Genomic DNA, 25,521 nt, shown 5'->3' with positions numbered 1-25,521 from the left:
AACTTTTCAGCACCACTGCAGATTGTTGGCGGGAGAAGGCTGAGAACAACATCCTGATTGCCAGCAAACCAGACCTCCATTGCTCCATTGCTCCATGTAGCTGCTGGGTATTGGCAAGTTCTGGGAATCAGGTCCGGAGATAATATGTAGTAGGTGTTTGCACTAGTTTTAGAGTTATAAGTAGAGATGCATGTTGGTTAAATTACATTTATCTACATATACCTCTGTTTATGTACTCATAAGAATTGTTGTTTTTCTTTTTATTGTGTTTTATTGTAAAAAAATAAGGAAAAATATTTACTTACTTACTTACTTACTGTATTTATATACCGCCTTTCTCACCCCTGGGGGTACTCAAGATGGTTTACAACATACTAATGACAAAATTTTAATGCCAAAATACAGTACACAAAGAAATCATAATAACTAATTACTACATATAACTATGAACTTAAAATCAATTAAAACCATTAAACATAAGACTTACATAAAATGTAAACATTCAGACAAGCATAAATCATCCTAGTATAAATATTAAAATCCCATGATCCAGAAATCGTATACCATAGCCATTCTGAATTGTCATTGCACATGTTCCTTAATTATTATTTGTACTGCATTATTTATTAACCAAAGGCTTGATCCCACAACCATGTCTTTGTTCTCTTTCTAAAGGCCAAGAGGGAGGGCGCTGATCTAACCTCACTGGGGAGGGAGTTCCAGAGCCAAGGAGCCACCACTGAGAAGGCCCTGTCTCTCGTCCCCGCCAACTGCACTTGCAACGGAGGTGGGACTGAGAGCAGGTCTTCCTCAGATGATCTTAACCTCTGTGATGGTTCATAGAGGGAGATACGGTCAGATAGGTAAGCTGAGCCAGAATAGTTTAGGGCTTTATAGGCTAAAGCCAGCACTTGGTAGCAGACTGGCAGTCAGTGGAGCTGGCATAATAGGGGGTTGTATGCTCCTTGTATCCCGCTCTGGTGAGTAATCTGGCTGCTGCCTATTGGATCAATTGAAGCTTCTGAACAATCTTCAAAGGCAGCCCCACATAGTGTGGATTACAGTGGCCAAGTCTTGGGAAAAGATGTTAATAAGATAGTTATTTTAATATTATGATTAGTTTAAATTGGCTTTTAATAGGCCTTATATATTGCATCTGTTATTTAATTATCTAGTGATAATTATCTATGTTCAAGGGAGAAAAGAATGACATAATGCAAATAATTGCATCAATCTTGCAACAAGTTGTACACAGTGTTCATTGAATTTTAGGGGGTTAATAGGATAATTCCAACAGCGAACTGGTACAGAGTCTGAATCCAGAGTCAGGTGTTGGATCTAACCCTGTTGCTGCCTGTATTTCAAAATGATGTGTCATGCATGTGTGTGTTTTGAAAGTATGCGTATCTGCATGCATTTTGAATCCATGAATAATAGGGTGCGAATTTGTTTCCTCTGTACTCTTCACTGTACCAGCAGAGCTGAATGCTGTTCTTCTCGTGAAAGTGATTTTGCACAACAGATAAAGAGAAACCAAGCAGTACTTAAATAATTAATAAAGTGCATTATAGTAATGAAACATTACTAATGAAGTCTCTGGCTGCAGTGTTGCCATAGAAACACGATGCATTATCTGTTGCTAAGTGAGCAATTTAGTTTTACCAGACGGCAGGCAATTAAAAGTGTTCAGGATTCGTTTGTCCTCAGATGTTTAATTCTATGTATTTTCCACATCCTTTATCTTTCTTCTGTTAATCACTGGTTAATTGGGGGGGGGTGATGTAGTGTACTGCAGCAACGAGCTCTGTTATACCTCCACCATAGACTTCCAATTACAATTTACTGCTGGAATTTCAACCAGTTATTGCCACATTCTCACACATTCGTACAACCATAAGAGTGAGAATGTTGGGATTCTGCCCAGCCAACTTGAAGCTCTTTAAATTCTCATTCATTTGTTTCAAATGGAAGATTTACGCTGTGTAAGAATTTCTCTCCTTTCAGTGATACTAAAAAGCACTCTCTGTTACTCGAGCTTTTAAAATGTTTTAGAAAAAAATATAATAGGGCATTGTCAGGATGCAAAATTCTGCCCTTGTATGAAATACACACAGTTCTGCCCATTGTTGTGAATACCAATATAGTTGGACTTTCCTTTTTTTCTTATTGTATTTTTCTTTGTGAATGGCTTTTCACTAGATTAATGGAGCTTTTCTTTGTTCTCCTCCACCTTCTTCCTCCTGTCCCTCAAATCTGTTCCAGAGGGTCCCCAGTACTTTGGAACAGAGCAAAGGTATTCATAAGCTACAAGGGAAAGAGGAAATCTTTTCAGTTTAGAGCAGTGGTTCCCAAACTATGGTCCATGGACCACCAGTGGTCCACAAGTATGAAAATATGGTCCACGGCCTCACCATTACCACAACATTGCCTCGAAACCACATGGTATTGAGAGTGACTGGTCTTGTGAAATCCTCTTATAGTGCCGAGGTAATGGGGATGTCAGGAGGGGAGAGGCTGACTACTCACAAAAGATTACTACTACCACATCAACTCTAGATTATTAAATATGGTTTTCTGTGGGTGAGCAGATGGCAACTACTGGATACCATATGTTCTATATAAGAAACTAGAGCTGATGTGGTCTATCCAATGCAGTTTTCTGAATTAGCACCCCAAATAACCAAACCGAATTTAAAGTTGACCAAAAACTGATTTGCAACCCTTTTGGTACTAATGTTGGAGAGTGACCCCTGGTCAAAGAGGTCCCTGGTCTATGCTCCCTGGTCAAAAAAAGGTTGGGAACCACTGGTTTAGCAAGAGTACTCATTCTAAACTTAAATGGTTAGAACTAGAGTTCGTAGCAGGAGTTGAATCTATGACTCTAAATTAATCAAACAAAATTGAGACCCACTGCTTTCATTGAATAAGTGTCTAGATCAAGGGAAGTAGCAGTCCTGCTCTATTCTGCTTTGGTCAGTCCTGATCTGGAATATTGTCCCTCTCTGGGCACAGTAGTTCAAGATGGATATTGACAAAATGGAATGTGTCCAGAGAAGAGCAACTAAAATGAGCAACGGTCTGGAAACCAAGCCTTAGGGCAAGTCTACATGGACAAGAAACCTGAATTGACTTCATCATGGCATAATACTATAACTAGTGAGCTTCACAAGTTTTCTTGGGTTAAACTGGATTTGTCCTACTTAAAGCAAAGTTGGGGAACATTCTGGAGTTTGGTGGAAACTCTGGATTGCATCATGGCTTCAGTGCAGTGTGGACAGCTGGATCAAGTCTGATTTGGACAGGTCCACTGCCAAGATGGGACATCAGCATAATCACTTATTCCTCCACTCATCAGTACAGGAAAAAGGGAGTGGGTCATTGAATTGTTGTAGCCACTGTTGCTTCCAGTCAGACACAAGGTACTGTGTGAACTTCTGACTGTTGCAAGAGTTGTGATTTGGATGGGTGTGTATATACCTCAGGGTATATAGTGTTCCCAGTACTGCTGGATATCTATATCCAGATAGGTGACTGCTGCAGGGACACAAGTTAATTTTCAGACCAACGGACCAAACCTCAGGTTTTACAGCCAAACATCAGTGGAAAATTAGTCCTAGGAGTGATTAAACATGTATTTTAATTTTGAATTTCTCAAATTTTGGGATTATTTTATAGGTTTGGGGAGTTAATGTATACTTTAAGTATTTTTGTCTTTCCCTTTAGGGGACGTATTGGATTTATTTTTCCCCCAAAGTATAATCAAGTGTCTGGAAGTGTTGGGGGCACAAAAAAGATTGGGCTGCACTTTCCCACCTGATTTAATGGTTTCTCATATTTAGTCATTGAGTGAATTAAAGCAAAGGGTCAGGCATATTCCAGTGACACAGTTAGTAATGAGCTGTCCATAACTTTACATATCAAACATCAGATTCCTTCCATCTTATCAAGTCTTAGGGGCACTGGACACCCATGAAAGTGAAAAACCACAAACAAAGAAATTGCTATGTTTTTTATCTGAGAAAAAAAATCTTACTAGGAATTTCTAGGTCCTCCAGTACAAAGTTATGGTCAACTTCCACTGGATAGGATCTAAATGGAAGATCCAGAAATTCCTAGAGAGGTATTCTCTATAAGACTCTCAAATGACTGGATAACGCTGACAACAGAATTGAATAATCAAACCTATAAATGTAGAAGCCCAACTGTACGTATATCTTATGGTGCTTTTGTTGTATTTGGTTTTAAATCATGTTGGAGCTGCCTTGGGTTCCAGTCCTGGAGGAGGGGCAGAATAAAAGTTATTCAGCTTGACTGAGAGAAATGACAGAAAGACATGAAATAAGAATTGTTACATGTGACTGGATGCACAGGCATGACGAAATGTTTGAACATTCAAACCCACATTCCAATAAAAATAATGCAATATAATATATCAGCAAAAGCAATACTTGATATACACTTTGGTGTGTGTTTGATTTATGCCTGTTATTATGGATTTGTCGAGCAACATTTATATGGAGATCTGTTATTGCATGTAAGATCTTGTTAGCCAGATTTGGTTGAGAGGCTGTTATTTATGAAACAATTTGTCACAAGTAACTATAGTTGGATGAGGCCATTGAAGCCTAATGTTTTTTCTTGGCAAAACATTTTTTAATGTCTGAGAAAATGTTAATGCTGGAAAGCTAAATGCCTGTTAACTTTTCAGTAAAAGTCCTTGACTAAAGAAAGAAGGGATACAAATTTCTGCTTATAGATTCCCAAAGTGGATGTAATTGTTCATGGAATAAAAATTGGGCATTTTTACAATCAGACTAAGAGATACATGGTAGCAACTGTTCTCGGTGTACAAAAGCACTGTTCACAAGGAAATGAAGAATGGGCAAGAGTCAAGGACCATAAGAAAGAGGCATTCAAATCCATTCCAGTATGCGCTTTTTACTAATCAGATACAGATGCAGACATGGATTTCCAGGATATGGAATTGGCAAATTGCTCCTTAAGGGGAAAATGACTAAAAAATCTTGGATTCTCTCTCTCACTGTACTGTCAATTAGCTGTTCCATATGCCTGTTGCCAGATATAAGTCTTGCAAAGGAATATTTTGTTGTGATCATCCCCCAAAAATTTAGTATGGCTTTGTTTCTTTTTGATCTTGGAGACAAGGCTATTTTTCATGGCCTTTTCTGTCTCTGTATTACATGATCAGTGCTGCTAATACAATAGTGTTTGGGTGGTTCCACAGTTGGAACAACAGGTTTGTTTATCCATATGAACAAAAAATTCTGAATTTGTTTGCTTTCAGAAAACTTTGTCAAGAAAGGGGAGAGGATTATTTCTTCCACTCTGTCATTAAACTATACAGAGGAATAAATAATATTTATTGTTCTGTGCCTTCAAACCACTTCCAGCTTACAGTGATTGACAGGCGAATCTATAAAGGGATTTTCATGAAAAGATTTGTTCAGAAGGTTTGGCATTGCCTTCCTTTGAGGCCGAGAGAGTATGACTTGGCCAAGTTCACCTGATGGATTTCCATGCCTGAGCAGGGATTCAAAGCCTGATCTCCAGAGTTGTAGTCCAACACTCAAACCACTAGATGACATTGGTCACTAAATAGTTGTCTTCCTTCATGAGACCAATGATCTTCAGCTGTGAATCTGGCCAGAAGCCTTCCTGGAGACCAGTCTTTGGAAATTTCCTCTCCTTCCTAGTTCTACCTATTTCTGCTTTAATTATTCTAATCCATCGTTGTCTTCAGCTTCTTGACTAGGCTTTCTTGCTGCTTCACTGTTGTAGTTGTTGTTTTTCTCAGATAAAAATTAGATAATATGCTTGAAATGTACTTAGGTGAGCTGCCCTTTGAAGTGGTAAAAGAACCTCTATGTCATAGCTCAGGCTTTTCCTCATCTACATAAGCATACTTTGCGTTGCAGTTGAAGGTAAACAGAGGCTTAAGTGCAATTGCCAAGACATGCATTTCTAAAAAGATCCTGTTGCTCATGGGGAAAATGTGCAAATCCGGGGGAATACATGCTTCTCTTTAATGTCAAGTATCACTTTCAGATGATTTCTCTGTCTGTCTGCATCAGCTGAAGAGCTTCCACTAATTGTTTTGTTTAAGCAGGCTTTTAGTGTGCATACAGGCAAGCTCCTCATTGGGGTGTGTGTTTCTTTATTGACTTGTAACTTTTGTATGCCTTTTCAGTGATTTTATACTGCTTATTTTATTTATCGTATCAGAAGTGAACCAAGAATACAGTTGTAATGTATTTAAAGAAGTACAAAGTTTAAAAACTTGGCATTATATTAAATGTCCTTTGACCAGTAGCTGGCCACTTGGAGTGCCTGTGGTGTTGCTTCTTCTTATGAAGGTCCTCCATTATGCATGTGGCAGAGCTCAGACTGCATTGTAATAGGTGGTCTGTGGTTTGCTCTTCTCCACATTTGTATGTTGTGGGCTCTACTTTGTGTCCCCATTTCTTAAGGTTGGCCATGCATCTCGTGGTGCCAGAGCACAGTTTGTTCAGCCCCTTCCAAGTTGCCCAGTCTTCTGTGTGCCCAGGGTGGAGTCTCTCATTTGGTATCAGCCACTCATTGAGGTTCTGGGTTTTAGCCTGCCATTTTTGGACTCTCGCTTGCTGAGGTGTTCCTGCGAGTATCTCTGTAGATCTTAGGGCCCATCCTGTGATAATGTGGCATGACTCATTAAGAGCCACATCCACTGTTTTAGCATGGTGAGATGTGTTCCACACTGGACATGCGTACTCTGCAGCAGAGTAACAAAACGCAAAGGTAGATGTTTTCACTGTATCTACTGCTTTAACATGATTATTTTAAAATGTTTTTATTTCTATTTTATTTTTTGCTTTATGCCAGCCACCTTGGATCCCACTCCAGGAGAAAAGTGTCAGATAAATTTAAAAAATAGAAAAATTTGGATTGCCCACTTTCTACTATTTCACAAATTATCTTCAGTTAGTATATGCCCACTCACTGGCATCTATGTTTCTGAGCCAGTAAAAGTCATTTACTCACACACTTTCAATCTGACCCCTTTTGATCATCTCACCTCTGTAAACTGAAAGGGATACTCAATGTACAGTATAAACTGTGAATCACTAAAATCTATAATGGGTAACTGCAGCAAATGTTCTGACAGCAGAATGACAACAATAAATCCCACAAAAAGGGCACTAGGCTCCAGATAAAAATATTCTGTAAGTTCTTGCTGTTAACAATTTACAGTCATAAGATCATAAATTACATAACACATTCTGGGTTTCACATTTGCTGGACATTTAAACAATATCTTACTTCAGAATTCTTGAATCTCCCTAGCCATATTTTTTTTTTTTTTTTGCCTTTTAGCAGGACATAATTTAAACAGATGAAACTTTATTTTCTGAGCCAGATAACACTGCTGTAATTGACCTTGCTTCTCATTAAGGTTTGCCTACTTCTCCCGTGAAGGAAATGTGCCTCTAACCTTGGGTGGGTGGTCCTGTTTTGCAGGAGATGCACGGCTGAGAGGTCAGACTGGGGTTCTTTCTGAGCGACGTGGTTCCTACCCGTTTATAGACTTCCGTCTTCTCAACAGTAAGTACAACACTTATTAAGAAACTGGCGTATGGTTAATTAAAGAAACATTTGAATCTTTATGGAGAAAATGTACATGGAATTATTTTAATATTGAGTGCTTCCAGAGCTTGGGAAAGTGTTCTTTTTGGAATACAACTGCTTTTTTCAATTTCAAGTTTTCTAAACATCTGCATGAACAGTGGAACAAGTTAACATTGTTTGCTTTGTCTGTGATATATATGAAACCTAAAAATGTTTCTAGAAATTCAAATGTCCTTTTTAATAATGCTCTGTGCACACCACCATAGGAATGCCCATTGTCACAGAATATGGCCCCTTGACTACAATTCATATTGGTTGCAAAATGTTGTGGTATTATCCATGCACTATTCATGACAAAAGCATTCAAATTAGTAATATTTATGTTCTACACTTCTGTGCAAGTCTTATCAGAGTGATCTTCATTTTATAACAAAATGAACTAAAGTTTCTTTTAAAGATATTAAAGTAAGCTGCAGTAATTGGCAATAGAAGAGCCTTGTTCACAATATAAAGGCTTCTGTGTGTGAAAGGAGACAAGTGAAATAGATAAATATATTTTGCCCCCAGGGGAGACTATTCCACAGAGAAAGACTTGATTTTACAGAGTTATATAAACCACCAGAGGGGTCACAAAGAACTTACAATTACATCCTAACAAGTACGTACACAATAGAAACAATGGTAATGAGAGAAGAATATGTGCAAATGCATATATGCTTGGTTTTTGTCAGGAGTGTAGGCCTAAATACTACCAGCAATCGCATTTTATGTAGGACAGTTGGGTCAGTGAGACTTACATACAAGTTGATTTGTTTTCCCACAATTTATTCAAAAGATGAAATTACCAATAGAATTCAAGCCAAGGAATACAGGTTGTGCCAAGTCTTTACTGAAGTCATTGGAGGGATTTGGATAGATTTGAATGATTGTTTTATTTAACTGATTATATCTCTCTTTTTCCCCCAAACTGGCTATGACAAGTCAAGAATACCTTTTCTGAGTATTAAGCCCTTTGGGGTTTCCTATTTTGTTGTCCATTACAGGGCTAGGCTATGGAAACCCACTGAGTGGCCTTGGACAAAACATACTTTCTCAGACTAAACTGAGATTCAAATCCACTAGAAACCAGGTTCTGAATCCCCATTCAGCCATGGAAACCCACTGAGGGGCTTGGACAAAACATACTTTATCAGACTAAACTGAGGGCCCTTCCGGACAGGCCCTATATTCCAGGATCTGTTTTCTGCTTTAAACTGGATTATATGAATTCATACTACCAGATAATCTGGGATAAACAGAAAGCCTGGGATCAAATCCTGTGCTATAGAACCTGTCTGGAAGGGCCCTAAGATTCAAGTCCACTAGAAATCAGGGTCTTAATCCCCACTTAGCCATGGAAAACCACTAAGTGACTGTGAGCAAGCCATACTCTCTCACCCTCAGAGGAAGGCAAAGCCCTTTGAACAAATCTTGCCAGAAAACTCTGTGATAGGGTTTCTTGGGATTAGTTGGAAATGACATACATAATCACATACAGCAGCAACAACACTCAAAGTGGTGGTCCCTGGACCAGCACTGCTCCTCTCACCATTGGCTAGTGGTCCCTAGTGATCTTCCTGTGGGCACAAATATGGGGCTGCTCTCCAGAAAAATAATTGCCAGTACTTCAAATCAGATAGTGTGAGAGGCACTGGTCTAGTACATATCTATTTCCCGCATCCACATTTTGTAGTGAACTATTAATAAAAGTATACAATTGTGATGAAATGCACCCTGGTAAATCTGTTTATTTCTCTTTAGCTCAAGCTTCCAGTTAATTGAATAGCAGCCTTTCAGGCAAAGTGAGTGAGAAATCTTTCAAATTTGAAAGACGGTTTAATTTTTCTCTACATCATTACTTCCTAATCTAATACTCTCCAAGCATTTTGGTCTATTATTTTAATGAACTCCAGACAATATAGTTATTGGCTAGTGATGATGGGACTTCCAATCTAAAACATCTGGAAGGTGCCAGATAGGGAAAAGGTAGCCTGTATAAATAGCAGACTCTTCTGTTCATGACTGGTAGCCAGAAAATTTCCCTAGCAAACTTACTTGAGATTGGGTTGCTGTAATTTTTTGGGGCTGTATGGCCATGTTCCAGAAGCATTCTCTCCTGATGTTTTACCTATATCTATGGCAGTCATCCTCAGAGGTTGTGAGGTCACAACCTCTGAGGACGCCTGCCATAGATGCAGGTGAAACGTCATGAGAGAATGCTTCTGGAACATGGCCATACAGCCCCAAAAAATTACAGCAACCCAGTGATTCTGGCTATGAAAGCTTCAGCAACACATACATGGGACTCTTTAGTCTAAAACTGCCAGTTCAGGATCACCAAAAACTGTAAAGATTCCAGGCAAAAACCTGATACCTAGAAATGAACCCTTGTGATGCCATATATTAATTTTAACCATACACACATGCAAATAAACAGAGGATATTTTGCTATTTAGACAGAAATCTTAGCAATAGGGCTGTTCCCAAATTAAGATGAAATGAAGGGATTATTCTTTCTTGTGGAGACTTGCACATAGTCCTTTCCCTTTGCCCAGGGGTAAGCCCACTAAAACAAGAGGATTGGTTTCTTTGTCTCCTGTTTGGGATTTACCCACAAAAAACTAGAGACTCAGGGCCAGGTCTTGACATATGGCAATCCTAATCAAGTCTCTTCTAGGTGTCTTTCCCACATGCATTCATTTGTTTGTTCAACAGGTAACAATAAGTATCATGTCTAGATTGTGCTGTATGCTTCCAGTCATTTCCAAGTTATGGCACCTCTAAGGTGATCCTGTCTCAGGGCTTTCTGGAGCCAAGCGTGTGGGACTTGCCCAAAGGCACCCATGGCTGAGTGGAGAATTGAAAGCTCAAACTACTACATCATTCTGGCTCTCTAGATTGCACCTATAGGTGACTTAATGATGATTTAAGAGCTGGGTATATATGAACAATATCTTGCAATATGTTTTGATCTAAACTGTTTATATGTTTTAATGTAAAATTCCAAGGCATTTTATCATGTCAAACAGTATACAATTAGAGACAGATAAAAATATCTGTTCTTTCAGAGTAATAGATGTGACATGTGTATAAACACAATGCCATCTGCAGATGAACAGATCATGTGTGCGACATGAAGAGCAAAGCACAAACCTGGATTGCTTCTGTTGCAAACATTCACACTTCATTCATTTCTCCTTTTCCTGGAATGTAGCCTGGATTGGCTTTCAGAAAGGATTTTCCTGGGAAGGCAGCAGAAATTCAATTTTCTCATTGACTAAATTGTTCAGTGAATCAGTGAAGCAGATCCTTCCAATGATTCATGTGTGGTGATTAAAATTAGCTGTCATTATCATATGATGTTCTCTGTCAGTAAGCGATGCAGCATCCTCCTTAATTGGTTTAATTAAGAACAAGAGGGGATTCCATACAGCAGAGTCGCAGTGGTACTGGCGAGTTATATCACAGCTTGCAGAGAACTGGGAGAGCTCTCTGTCATGAATGTTGCAAAATGAGAACTGGTTACTGGGTAGCAAAAGCAGATGTCCAACAAAGAACTTAAATTCAGGAACATTATATACTCGACTATAAGAATACGAACAATGTTGAGAATGTACTTTTGCTAATGTATTTTTGAACTTTCTAATGTGCATGCAATCTGGTGATAGCTGTCAATATACATGAATTGTTATGCTTTAATTCATGTGGTACAAGGACACACAGTTGTCTTAGTTGCTGCTGGTTTTTTTATAGTTGCTTATTTTGTCAATTTTTCTGGTATTTTAGATATGGGATGAGAAGAAATCCACGGGAAAAGAATTACCACACTGGGTGGCAGCTAACCTAATGATGCCACTGGCTCCTGCATCTTCAATGGTTGTGTAGCAGAGGAAGTTTCAGCAGGTGGTGCTTGCCACTCTAACAAGTATCAAGAAACACTGAAATGCCTTCTTTTGCACAACTATTAAAGATACAGGAGCCCTTTCCAGTTTTCACTCTGGCAACCCTAGTGATGGAGATGTCAATTGCAGCAGATACTGATTTTATTCCAGTGCCAAGTTAAAAACTTGGCTTTTTGTTTAAAATCAGATATTGAAACATAATTCAACACCAAGCAATGCATTCCAGCATTCTATTATTTATTTATTTTATTTATTTAAAACATTTATATTCCACCCTTCTCACCCCGAAGGGGACTCAGAGCGGAGCACAGCATATATACGGCAAACATTCAATGCCAGGACACAAATTCACATACAATACATAAACATTAAACATTGAAAGAACAGATGTATTTTTAGACATATCAAGAAAGACCTTCCAAATTTGGTGACTTTGTTTTGTGCAAAAACAAGCATTTTTGTGCAGCGGCTAGTATTTGAGCAAAAAGGGTGTCAAAGACAATGTTTGACATAAAATGTGCTTTATGCAAAAATGGTATGTTTTTCCGTTTTGCAATCAAATATTTTGTTAAGAAATCTCAAGGCATGACAAAACTGTCATCCATTGCTAAGAAAACTTTTGCTCTTATTTTTTTTCTCCATGTAAGAATGAAATAAATACAAAATTTGATCTTTGATAGATAGATAAAAACTCACTCACAATAGGCATGAATGTAATTCTTAGCACAGTAGGCTAAACTGCTGTGATGCAGAAAAATCCTGCCAATCAAAAGGTTGCCAGTTAGAGCCCGGGTCTGGGGTGACCACCCGCCGTGAGCCCCAGCTCCCTGCCCACCAAGAAGGTCTAAAGCAGAAACGCGAGTAGATAGATACCACTTTTAGTGGGGAGGTAATAAAGGTGCCCTTAAGGACATCAATTAGAGGAAAGCTCCTCGGCATAGAAGATGGGGCACCCCCTTGTGGCCAGAGTTAAGCACAGCCTCCAAGATGCCAGAAATAAGATGGGAAAAACTACCTTTACCTCTGTTTGTGTTGTCTGTCCTTGTTAATTCTATTGGCATCATTGAATGTTTGCCGTATGTATGTTTTATGAGCCACTCTGATTCCCCTTCAGAGTGAGAAGGGCGGGGTATAAATACTACAAATAAATAAATAAATAAATTCAAGCACATATTATTAGACTTCACATTCTCATTTCTTGGTACGCTCAGGTAAATATGAATCAAACAGTATTCATATTCAAACCGAACAATAACCAAATTTTAATTTGTTTGGTGCGTGTAATATTTTGGATAAAAGATAAGTAGGGGAATTAAAATATCATGGAATAGTACTTGGTATTTTGGTGTATTTCTCTTTAAAAATGTACCTTCATTTTCCAAACTTTCACCATCATGTGAACACTTGAAACTGAACACAGACTTGAGACCAATTTATAGACATCTCTAATCACTAAAATAGCATCCTGCTATTAGTGTGTAAATATAGTAAAGGATTGATTTTTTTTAATCTGAGAAAAATGCTTTCAATTTTGGGAACATTGCTTCCTTGGGGATCTGAATGGCTACTAGATTCTTTGCAATGTATATTTTATATACACATATTCCTTTTAAAGCAAGTGGTGAGTTGTTTAATTTGTTCTTGACCTTCTGTTCCAAGGAAAAGGATGTTCTGGTGTTAACTCTGAGGTTTTTTATACAGCCACAAAGAAAAAGGGGGAAAATTGAAAGGGCCATTAAGATGATAAATGAAAAACAGGATTTTCTGTTATTACAGGTTATGTTCATTTTCCTTAAAGGGAAAGAAGGGCTATTTCTTTTTACTTATTCTGTAATCCGCCATGTGTTTACACTCTAAAATCTTTCCAAATATAATGCTTCAGACAAGAAATAACTAACTGCACTCAGTCTTATGGTCTATTACATAGTTAATCATTGTATTATTGTAACTGCAACACATTGGAGTTGTGTGGAGAGTTTAGAAGAAAAATATTAAAATTCTTTTAAGCTGCCTTGAATCACATCATGGGAGAAAAATAGGATATCGCTTTAATAAACACAACAATAAGTAAAATTTTAGTTATACTGGCTGGGGAATTCTGAGACCTCTAGTCCAAAAAGTAACTTTTCTTAGCTCTGATAAAACCCAGGCAGATGAACTCCCATTATTGCTTGCTTTGAACCAATCTGCCCAGTGCAACTTTGTTAATTTGAGTGGTTTCCAAACTAAATTTGGGGGTTTTATAAGGCACTCAGTAGAGCAAATTCCTGTTAATTGGTCAGTTGGAAACACTGTCGTTTTTATTTGGCAGTGGTTTATTTATTTGTGTAATTTTCAGTGAGACTACTGAATTGAATTGGAAGCTGTGAAAACAATGCTTATTTCGAAACTAAACTCAGGAGCAGTTTAACGTCTGAAAAAGCCAACTGAATACCAACCATAAAATAACAAGATTAGACATATGAGTTTGAAGGCAATTTTATGGATCTAAAATTATTTCGATTATTTTGTTCTCAGGGCTATTTTATAAGGAGGGAGAGAAAACTGATGTGGGTATCTGCCCCGTGACCACCTTTTCAGCCCACCTTTAGGTGAAAATGCCTAACCCCAAGGGACAGTCGTATATCGTGGGCTGTCCTTATCAGCCAATCGTATCCGGAAGAGTAGCCTCAGAGATTTTATAAGGGAAAGTTTCCCCTAAGCTAACCCCAAAGGTGATCTCTTTCCCAGCTTCCCACTCTCCACACAAGAAGGTGTATACCAACAAAATCCCTCCCTCTCCAATCATTACCTGCCATTAAAAGGTCTATTTAGGGCACCACCTTAAGCCAATTTTGTCTCTGATATTTCCTAACCTGCCCATATATTGTAAGTGCAGTAGAGTCTCGCTTATCCAACCTTCGCTCATCCAACTTTCTGTATTATCCAACACAGTCTGCCCTCCCCACACCACCCCACCCAGATATACAGCTGTTTCAATACATTGTAATGTTTTGGTGCTAAATTCGTAAATACAGTAGTTACAACATAACATTACTGTCTCGTGAACTGCTTTTTCTGTTAATTTGTTGTAAAACATGATGCCACCTTTGGGCTGATATGGGCAGGGTAAAAATGATGTAAATAAATGTTTTTGTGCTTAATTTGTAAAATCATAATGTAATTTAACATTTAATAAGCTTTTCCATAATCCCTCCTTATTGTCCAACATCTTTGCTTATCCAACGTTCTGCCAGCCCGTTTATGTTGGATAAGCGAGACTCTACTGTATATCCAAGCAGAACAGTTAAGAGTACAAATTAAGTAAATTACTAAAAAGAGTGAGGACCACAGTAAGAGGTCTTAGGTTTGGATCCACTCAAATAAACTGGACATTTATGTGACTGATACAAACCAAGAGAAGCATCAGCTTGAGGAAAACAAATGTTCACGTTAAGGGTATTGTGCAAATTTCTCTTGTTTGCATAGGTATAGCTGCAAAATAAGTTTTGTTATGCTAAAAAAAACAGCACTTTCCCCAGTGTGTAGATGGCATGGAGGTTTATCTAACATTCCCTAATTCATTATTCTTTAAAATATTAATGCTGGTTACAGAAAAAATGTGTTGTGGATCACGCTGATGTTCCCCATCTCTTCTGTTTTTATTTTTCACTGAAATATCATGAGGATAAACTTAAATAATTCTCTTTATGCTCAGAGTTTGTTTCAGCAGTAGACAATGTTCAAGCAACCATGCTTTGATGCTCTATATCTCTGAGAGGTTAACATTTGTCTCTGTGTTGCCCTTGGGAGAAGAGTATGCGGTGTTAGAAATACATCCTAATTTATTGTGGGTTAGGAACAAACATAGTTATGCATTTTTAAAACGGACAAACAAGATTTGCTCTTTGTTGCGTTATAGGTTGCTGATTTAGTGAAGACCTTTGTACCAATTGTTTTTCCACAGATACCATTTACTCAGGGGAAATTGGAACAAAGAAAAAGTTAAAAAGACTGTTAAGCTTTCAGAGATATTTCCATGCATCCAGGTTATTACGTGGAATCGTACCACAAACCTCACTGTATTTGCTGGATGAAGACTACCTTGGTCAAGCAAGGGTAAGATGCATCTCTGAAAAATTCAGTCCTTATAGACAAGCCAAATGCAAGCAATCAAATCCTTAAGCCAGGATAAGCACAAATATCCTGCTGTGGGAGTAATGAAAAAACTACGCTTGAGAGAAGTTTCTAGATTCTTTTAATTGTTTTTGGAAAAGGAGATGTTTGCAGGAGCACAGAGATCATAAACTGATGTTAAAACAGGAAAGATAATCTGAATTGGACCAGTGGCTACTGATGGCATATAGCAAATGCATGAAACATAGCAAAGGATATTTCTTTGAATTTAATACCTGGTACTTAATCAAACTGGAGCAGTAGTTCTCAACCGGTGGGTGTCCAGATGTTTTGGCCTTCAACACCCAAAAAGCCTAACAGCTGGTAAACTGGCTGGGATTTCTGGGAGTTGTAGGCCAAAACACCTGGGGACCCACAGGTTGAGACTCACTTCTCTAGAGAATGAATCCATTTTCAATCTGTTAAAAGCTCCTCCCTAACTACAAACCCCAGAATTCTGCAGGAGGCAGAAGCCAGATTTAAAATGGATTTATTCTCTAGGGTCCCCAGGTGTTTTGACCTGCACCTCCCAGAAATCCCAGCCAGTTCACCAGCTGTTAGGATTTCTGGGAGTTGGAGGTCAAAACATCTGGGAACCCACAGGTTGAGGACCACTGATCCAATGGCTTCAATGTAAATGGAGCAATGAATCAACTCCAGGCTTTAATAGAATAGCCAAAGTACTGATTCCTATACCCAGAGTAGGTTCAGCAGCTTTGAATGTCCTTTTAAAGTGGATCTGCAGACATCGGATCACCAATGAGATATGAGCCATCAGCAATCGGATTTTAAGTTGATTCATTCTCTAGTGTGATGAAGAATTCAAATGTTAGTTGCAGGATCTGAATTCCAAGATAAGATATCGCAGTGTAAATCCATGCCCCCCTCCCCCAAAAGTCAAATTCAGGAGAGGATTTCATCCATGTATGTAACTAAAGCAGGGGTTGAAACAGAATTACTTACAAACGAGTCTCTCTCTTAACCTGTAATATTTTTGAGTGATTTACAGGTGTGTTTAGTTACCATATTCATTTTTTAAATATCCATGAAGGTCAAAGTAGCATTTTAGAAGCTATTACTCTTGGAAATACATTTTATTAAGCAAATAAATTGTGACGTATTTTTGCCATCTGATATTCTCTTGCATGCTGGCAAAAACCAAGCAGCAATTATGTTGTTTATGGGGCAATCCTATATGTAGTTCTTCAGTCATTTCAAGAGGGCTAAGTCGAAGATCAAAGGTAAAGGGACTGATGTCTCGGGATTAAATAATGAATAGATTTGTAATGATTAGTAGTACAGTCCTTTCACATTTCATAAATAAACTAAAGGATAACAAATGGCATGGAATAAATGATATAATGTTCTAAAATTAGAAGGTTATATCATGTTCTTAAATTGTTATTGATTGGCCACTTGTTGGATGTTTATTTCCCCACAAAATGATAAAGTAACATACCATTGGGTAGCTGTGAGTTTTCCGGGCTGTACGGCCATGTTCCAGGAGGCATCCTCAGAGGTTGAGAGGTCTCTTGGAAACTAGGCAAGTGAGGTTTACATATCTGTGGAACATCCAGGGTGGGAGAAAGAACTCTGGTCTGCTTGAGGCAAGTGTGAATGTTGCAATTGGCCACCATGACTAGCATTTGATGGCCTTGCACCTTCAAAGCCTGGCTGCTTCCTGGGAGGTGATAACTGACTCTGATTATTTCCTGTCTGGAATTCCCCTGTTTTTTAGTGTTGCCCATGTTTTTTGAATGTTGCTTCTAGAACATGGTTATACAGCCCGGAAAACTCACATCAACCCAATGATTCCGGCCATGAAAGCCTTCAACAACATGTTAATATAACATTATTTTTTATTTTGGATTGTAACCATGACTATCCTTTTTCATTTATATTTCCAGCACATGTTGTCTAAAGTGGGATTGTGGGATTTTGACATTTTCCTATTTGACCGCTTGACAAATGGTAAGTTCTTTTTTATAAAGCAAACCACATTATGAAATCTCTTTCCAATAGTGATGCTATTGTTTATTACTAATTGGCTCATCAACCTTGATTTTTCTTTATTGGTAGAGATTTATCCCTTGCAAACAGTGGAGTTCGGAGGAACACGGGAGGAGGTGGGGTGTCAAAAATATGCATTGCTGGAACAGCACAAGTGTGTGCCATGGAATCTGTCTCATATGTTCCAAAAAATCTTGACCGATTTTGACTCATAGGTCCCAGTTCCCAAAATTTGGAGGAAATTGATGAAAATCTCTAGTGTTTTCCTGTCCAAGCTGATAGACAATGCCCTTCCTCTTGTCATATACAGAAGTCAACTAAAGTGGGCTACTGGCAATAGAACAGCATACGCCATCACAGCTAGGCCAGCAGGCCAGATTTAGGGAACATAATAAGCAGTGGGGTGCAAACAGTTTGATAAAATCTGCAGAGGCTCAGGAATAAGACTTTCTTGAGACAGCTTCATTCTTTGTATTGTTAGGAGCATTTTGGTGGCTACAAATGCTTGAACAAATTTGTAAAATTTGCCATTGTCAGACATTATTGGGCTGCAAAAGGAGCCTCTTGTTTTTCATAGCTGCTGACACTTATTTTCGTCCCCCCCCCCCCCCCCCCGATGCTTGTCAATTTCCACCTGCCTCTACTCAGTTTGTAAAAGCCCGACTGGCACAAAAAATATTGGCCAGAAGAAGAGCAGGGGCCATTCTGGAGGAGTTAGGATAGTCAGAAAAGATAACAAGAAAATACTGGGTTGCTGTAAGTTTTCAGGCTGTGTGGTCATGTTCCAGAAGCATTCTCTCCTGATGTTTCGCGTGCATCTATGGCAGTCATCCTCAGAGGTTGTGACCTCACAACCTCTGAGGATGCCTACCATAGATGCAGATGAAATGTCAGAAGACAATGCTTCTGGAACATGGCCATACAGCCGAAAAAACTTACAGCAACCCAGTGAATCCAGCCATGAAAGCCTTCGACAACATATTAACACAAAATTTTAACCTGGCATTGGAAGGCAAATGAAGGCATTATTCCTCTAAAACGAATTTGGTGACTGAAGAAAACCTTTATTTAGGCAACAGAATGTGTATGGTTGTGCAATACGTTCAGTGTATGACTTCATTATCACAGCGGTAGCCACCAACTTGGGACTTTACAGGAAGACTAGATGCTCTTATGGAAGAAAAGTCCAGCAATAATAATTACTGATCATGGCGAATAAGTGTTAGCTTCAGTATCAGAGACAATATGCCTTGGATTATTTATTTATTATATTGTGTTTGTTTACACCCTACTTTTTCTATCCACAAAAGAGACTCAAAGCAGTTGATGTTACTGTATCTTACTTGCACAAGTGTTACACTGTTGCAATGTTGTGCTTTCCTGGATGGGTGTTGTTGGCCTTAGTGGGAAGAGATGCTAGACTAGAAGACATGGTTCTCAGGGTTGTGGTTCTGGGGGTTGAGGGATAAGGCAAAACAAGAGCATTGCTCCCCTATCAAGACTTTTTCCAGCACAAATGAAATGTGCCTTGAGATCCCAAATTTCCAGCATTGCAGTAACTTAAACTTTAGTTGAGCATTTAGAGATACAGTTTAGGGGCCAATAGAAAAGTGACAGGCGAAAGTACAAGGCAAATGTAAACACAGCAAAAATAAAATTTATAGATTGAATGCTTTTAAGTGTTTCGCTCTCTGCAATGCTATACAATTTCAGAATGAAGTAAAATCTCATTCTGGGGGCAGAATTCTTAGGAAAGATTAGTATCCCATTTTGCTCTCCCATTCTGCACCTCTGAGGATTCCCATTTTCCTCCCTGTGGTTCATCATATGTCTGTCTATCTTACTTTGGCCATCTCCTTCTATAAACTCAGATGCTTGCTTTAGACATAAAACCAAAGCAAACTAGGAAGCATATTTTAAAAAGAAATACTTATCTATATATAATTATTGAGCTTCAATGAGTTAAGAATCCAATAATCAATACTGTGTAAAGTAGGGTTCCTGTATCTATGCTGGTAATGTTCCTAAACCAGGAAACCAACCCCATAGGTGGGATAATATGGAAGTTGTATTGTATATTCCCAAAATGTATAGGATTTTAATTCTCTAAGGAATCCAAATTCTGGATCTAAATTGGTCTGTTTTTGATGCAATGGTGCCTTTTCTGAAAATTAAAAGGACAAATAATCAGTGCAACATCCAGCCCAAATATTGTGGGAAGCATGATCTCTCATGTTAATAGCTCAAAAGACTATTTACACTAAATGGTATTTATCCCACAGGCCAAATATGTAAGTACCCTGCTTTCAGTGGTAAATGGGACATTTTAAGAAACTGTGAAATTTAATTGGCATTTACTGTACTTGATGAAACAATGCATTATTCATCTACTTTGTAATAATTTGTTTGACATTGGATGCAGTTAAAGTCAGCTGGTCAGCCGGTTATAAAACTCACTAATCTTCAGATGGTGATGACATGAATAAGGGTAGATTGGAGCTTTATTTTTAATCATTCCTTGAGTGAGGTCAAAGTGATCCTCTCGCCAAGGCCATTGGGAGGGGTAATTTCTCTGAAATTTCTGGCTGGGTTCCCTAGGGTGCCAAGGATTTTCTAGGGTTTTTTCTAGAGTTTTAAAAAAGTCAGATGATTTCCTCATTGCAGATATAGATGAATAACCTACAGTTACAGGAATGTAATTGCTCCATGTTTGCTAATTACATGCCTGAAACTGTCATGATTGTACCACTATTGCCACAATCATAAATGCCTTCCCAAACTTACTTTACTAGGCCACAGCCACACTGACAGGATAACATTTCAATGTCTCTTCTGCCAATTTCTTATTTGCAAGACTCACTCATTAGAAAGACGGGGTGGAAACGTCATTCTCCTAGACCCCAGCTGCCAGCTGAACAGACCTACCTCCTTTGGTGCCACTGCTGTCTGATGAAGTAGATTTGATGACATGGGGGGTTGAAAGAGGGGACATATAGCTACACAAGGAAACTAAGTAGGTGATATGGAATATGGGTCATCACTTAAAGCCCCAAATGACTCATACCAGAAGAAGGCTTTGGCCTATAAAGCCCTAAATGGCCCCGGTCCAATTTACTTGCCGAACCCATCTCCCTCTATCAACAATCATGGAGATTAAGATCCTCTGGTGACGCCGTGCTCTCTGTCCCACCAATGTTACAGGCGCAATAGGCGGGGATGAGAGAGAGGACCTTCTCAGTGATTGCCCTTCAGCTATGGAACTCCTTTCCTGGTGAGATTAGATCAGCCCCCTCCCTCCTCTCCTTCAGAAGGATGGTAAAACCTTGACTGTGGAACCAAGCCTTTGAAACAGTGCAATAAGGCAGCAACAGGAAACCTTACCATGCCAACCAATAATTGAGATGGTTTTAAACAGTGGTTATAATGTTGAAATAAATGATTTTAATGTTTAGGCATGTGTATAATCTATTTATGTCCCAGCATTGAATGTTTGACATTGTATGTTGTGCTTTGCCCTGAGTCCCCTTTGGGGTGAGAATGGCAGAATATAAATGTTTTAAATAAATAAATAAATAAATTTGGCTTTCTGCTGTGTGCCCTACATTGCATATCCTGGGAGTAATACCATATCACAATATGCTGCTCCTATACTGTTCTGGAAAGGTGGCTGGTACAGAAAGGTGCGAGTCTTTCTTCATAGCTTCCTATCAGCCACAATTCCCAGATATTTTGGGAGTGATGTGCCATCTAGTTCTATCTCTTCAAATGCATTTTAGGAACCTGAAGAGAGATTTGGTCCACTTCTTGAGCAAAGTGGGTTCTTTACAAAAAATAATAATTAAGAAGCATGGATGGGTGAGAATGGGAAAACCATTGGCTACCTCACGATCTTACCATTGACACAGGGGAAGAAGGAGGGAAGGAAGGAAGGAAGGAAGGAAGGAAGGAAGGAAAGAAGGAAAGAGTAACAATTTCCCCACCTATCCCCAAATAAAACAATAAGAAACTGATTGTGTCTTAGAAGAGGTAGAATATTTGGGGTGGGATGAAGAAATTTTGTGCCAGTGGTTTTAGTGTTGGACTAGGACTGAGTGAGGCCAGGACTTGAACTCCTGCTTATCCAGAGAAACCTACTAGAAATAGAGTTTATGCATTAAATGAAATGGAGCAGGTATATTGACCATATGCAAATCTAAAAGTTCTAGTTGTGAACTGTTTTCACTTCATCACTCTCTGTAATGTTAACAATTTGGGGACTGATGAAAAATTGCATTTTATTTGGAGTGGCACTGCCCTGCTTCCCTCCCCCTGCAACTACACTCTTGGGTTTCAGTACGAGATAAATAGATAGACAAGTGTATTACTTTTGACAGTAGCTCCCTAGTCTTAGATCAAGTCTCCTTCCCAAACCCACTGCCTTTGGAACTAACAGATGCTGTGGGATTCCATTCCTGCATCTTTCACTGTCTAGCTGTTTCTGTATCTGCTTTTTGATGGCAATCCTTTGGGGTGGGGGGGGGGTTGCTTACCCTTCCTGGAAGACTGCTGGAAGACTGCTCATAGCAACAGAGTTTCATACAATTCTGGTTTTATTTTACCATGGAAATAAAAAGATTTTCAGGGTGATGGTGCCTGGAAGCTTGTCGTGTTCTCAAGCCATAACAATACAACTTTGCATTCCATTAAAGCCACTCCTGGAGTTCAACCAAGGACAGTGCTAGTGGGACAAAACAGTTGTAGAAATTACAAGGTGGCTAATTAAAGAATTGGTTGCTGCCATGACTAGTGTTCTGAGCTGTTTTTTCAATTTAATATGAGCCTTTGTATTCTTTCAGGAAACAGCCTGGTAACTTTACTGTGCCACCTCTTCAATGTACATGGGCTTATCCACCATTTCCAATTAGACATGGTTACGTTACACAGGTTCTTAGGTAAGTACTTTCTTCATCTCTTTATTAGTGTTGACAGATGTAAAGGGTCCCTTCAAATATTTTGAAAGTGCCAGAGAACATGGCCTATAAAGGGATTAAAGGAGTTCCAGTCTTCCAACAGATTTTCTTTTTTGTTTTGCAGTATTCCCCACCTTAATTCTGTGGCAAATAACACTTTAGATACACCCACTCTGGTTCTTCTTCTTTTTGCTCTCTTAGATATAAACAAATAATCCAAGTAAGTGTTACAGATATGTATGTTATAGAGCAGGCATGGGCAAACTTCGGCCCTCCGGGTGTTTTGGATTTCAACTCCCACAATTCCTAACACTTACTTAGGCAATCCCTCATAGCTTGAGAATGATTGTCTTCCAGATGTGGTGTCTTGGCGGTGGGTCTGTAGGTGGCTGTGGAGCCCTATACTTGATCCGCATGTTCTCCTGCAGTGAGGACATTGGTTTCCCAATGGAAGGCGGTCCCAGTCAGGGTTGGCTTGATGCACCTTCCTCTTGGCACATTTCTCTCTTTCGCCCTCCATGTGTGCCTCTTCTAATTCTGCAGCACTGCTGGTCACAGCTGACCTCCAGTAAGATGCTCAAGGGCCAGGGCCTCCCAGTTTTCAGTGTCTATTCCACAATTTTTAAGGGCCAAGGTTTGCCCATGCCTGTTATAGAGATTCAAGTTTTTTTTTTCTTATTAATAAAAAACACTTACTTTCGAAAATTTGCACTATGCTTTCTGAGCTGAGATACTTCAGAATTTACTTTCATAAACACTGATCTTTCTGAGGGGTAAAAGTGGAGGGGGAAGGATTTATAAGCAGGAAAAGGGCTATCAGGAAAAGGGGTAAGCGGCACCCCCTTTCTTATTTCCTTTCATTTAGTATGGCTCCAATATCCACAAAAGACATATTTCTGAACTTAAAATGGAAAATAGCAAACCCTGTTGAAGTGATCAAATGTTGCCCAAGGTTACCATAGAACAGGCATGGGCAAACTTTAGCCCACCAGGTGTTTTGGACTTCAACTACCTACTGCCTGCTATAGAGTCATGCTGGAGAAAGTAGACAATTGCTAATAAGGTGTCTCTCTGTACCAGTACCAATAGTTTCATTTACCTTGAGGAGGATTTCATGGTAATTTCTGTTTTTGTTTTCGTTTTTCATATCAGAAGCGACTTGAGAAACTGCAAGTTGCTTCTAGTGTGAGACAATTGGCCGTCTGCAAGGATGTTGCCCAGGGAACTCCCAGATGCTTTACCATCCTGTGGAAGACTTCTCTCATGTCCCCATGTGAGAAGCTGGAGCTAACAGACAGGAGCTCACTCCACTCCCTGGATTTGAACTGCCAAACCTTTCAGTCAGCAGTCCTGCAAGCACAAGGGTTTAACCTATTGCACCACTGGGGAATTTCTGGTGGAGGCACACCGGAGAATCTTGGAGGACCTAGGAAATCTCTAGAGACAGCCTATTTTGTCTGGTGCTGGCAGGTAAAACTGTGGGTACTGGTACGTGATCATACTGTACTTACAGTTTTATGAGGTTTCTTCCACTAGAAAGAATATATTGTTTGCCTTTCTGAGCAAAATGTCATTTGGATCCAAGTAAAATATCACCTCAAAATTTGAAGCAGAAAAGATTTTATTAGGAATATTTATTCACTTGTTTAATAAATCATTCTGTCAGTATTGGCAGTTAGCAATGTGTTCCACAATGAAGGCTTTCTTCTTTCATCCCCATTAGCCTTATGCAAAGTATGCTCATCTCCAACTCTACCCATATTCATGTTGTCCTTGCTGCTGTTGTAGTTTACAGTCAGACCAGCTTCAATTTGCAGTCATGTTGTGAATGAGAGACCTCTAAGAGACAGCAACCTTCCTTGATGAAATCCATCTTCCTGCAATGCCATCTTCCTCTTTCCCTGTTACTCTCCAATTCACCTACCATTATCACCTTTTCCAATTATTTATTTGTATCATTATTTGTATCATGTAATTTCTAAAGTAAGTCAACCTCCGTTTAGCTGTTTTGACTTTTATGGAGAATTCAAGCCTAATTTGCTTTCAGGCCCATTTGCCTGTATTTTTTTTTTTTTACTGTTTGTCTATGGCCTTCATGCATTGCCTCAAAGGCCTTCAGGGCCCCCGAGGCAATGCACAGTTAATACAAAGCATTAAAACAACACATAGATGAAAACTTTTAAAAACAAACTTCAAGTATGTCTTAAAAACAATTTAAAGCCAAATAGTTAAAGCAGCCAGAGCAGTTGCAAGGTTGGTTATCCTCTCCCAATGTCACCCCCTTTTACTGCTGGTGCCCAGTAGCTTCACCTTTCAATAGCTTCACCACTGTTTCACCATTGGAGCCATCCATTCTCTTTTGCTGATGCAGCCATTGATCCCTGAAGAGGATGGACTCGTCTTACTCTGGTTTCTTAACTCTGAGTAGTAGGCCTTGGACAACTTTCCCAAGAGACTAGACTAGGCATTGCCAGACTTCAGTTCTCCAGGTGTTTTGAACTTCAACTCCTAAGAATTGTGGGAGTTGAAGTACAAAACACCTGGAGTGCCAAATTTTGGCCATGCCAGATCTAGACTCTTGGCAAAGCTCAACCACTTGATGGTTTTTATTTCAAGTTTCACTGTCATGATCACAGTTAAGGTATGCGAAAGGCTCTACCAATGCTCCTAGTCTTATAATAATTGATTACTGAGATCTTTAAGTATTTCAGGTCAATCCATGTAGGCATTCAGAAAACAAGGACTTGTTACTAGTTAGCATTGCAGGCATTTCATCTAATTCATTCTCTCTCTTAGGGGAGGGGAGGAAGTTGTGGCATACAATCTGCTTGTGATACATCCTA

The 25,521-nt window shown here is 39.1% G+C and overlaps 1 protein-coding gene across 4 annotated transcripts in view; it reads left to right on the top strand.

Moving 5' to 3' along the window:
- The window catches only part of PDE7B (phosphodiesterase 7B), a 231,040-nt gene that overhangs the window by 173,408 nt on the left and 32,111 nt on the right, over nucleotides 1-25,521 (top strand). For all 4 annotated transcript variants that reach the window (XM_067466569.1, XM_060753415.2, XM_067466565.1 and 1 more), the window contains 4 exons: nucleotides 7,516-7,599; nucleotides 15,511-15,662; nucleotides 17,627-17,690; nucleotides 22,565-22,660. In XM_067466569.1, coding sequence (XP_067322670.1) covers nucleotides 7,516-7,599; nucleotides 15,511-15,662; nucleotides 17,627-17,690; nucleotides 22,565-22,660 — 396 coding nt within the window. The remainder of the gene's footprint in view (nucleotides 1-7,515; nucleotides 7,600-15,510; nucleotides 15,663-17,626; nucleotides 17,691-22,564; nucleotides 22,661-25,521) is intronic.

The sequence above is a fragment of the Anolis sagrei genome, chromosome 1 (genome assembly GCF_037176765.1).
Source record: "Anolis sagrei isolate rAnoSag1 chromosome 1, rAnoSag1.mat, whole genome shotgun sequence".
NCBI classification, from domain to species: Eukaryota; Metazoa; Chordata; class Lepidosauria; order Squamata; family Dactyloidae; genus Anolis; species Anolis sagrei.
The sequence above is the reverse complement of the archived record's forward strand: the minus strand, read 5'-3'. Positions and strand labels throughout refer to the sequence as shown.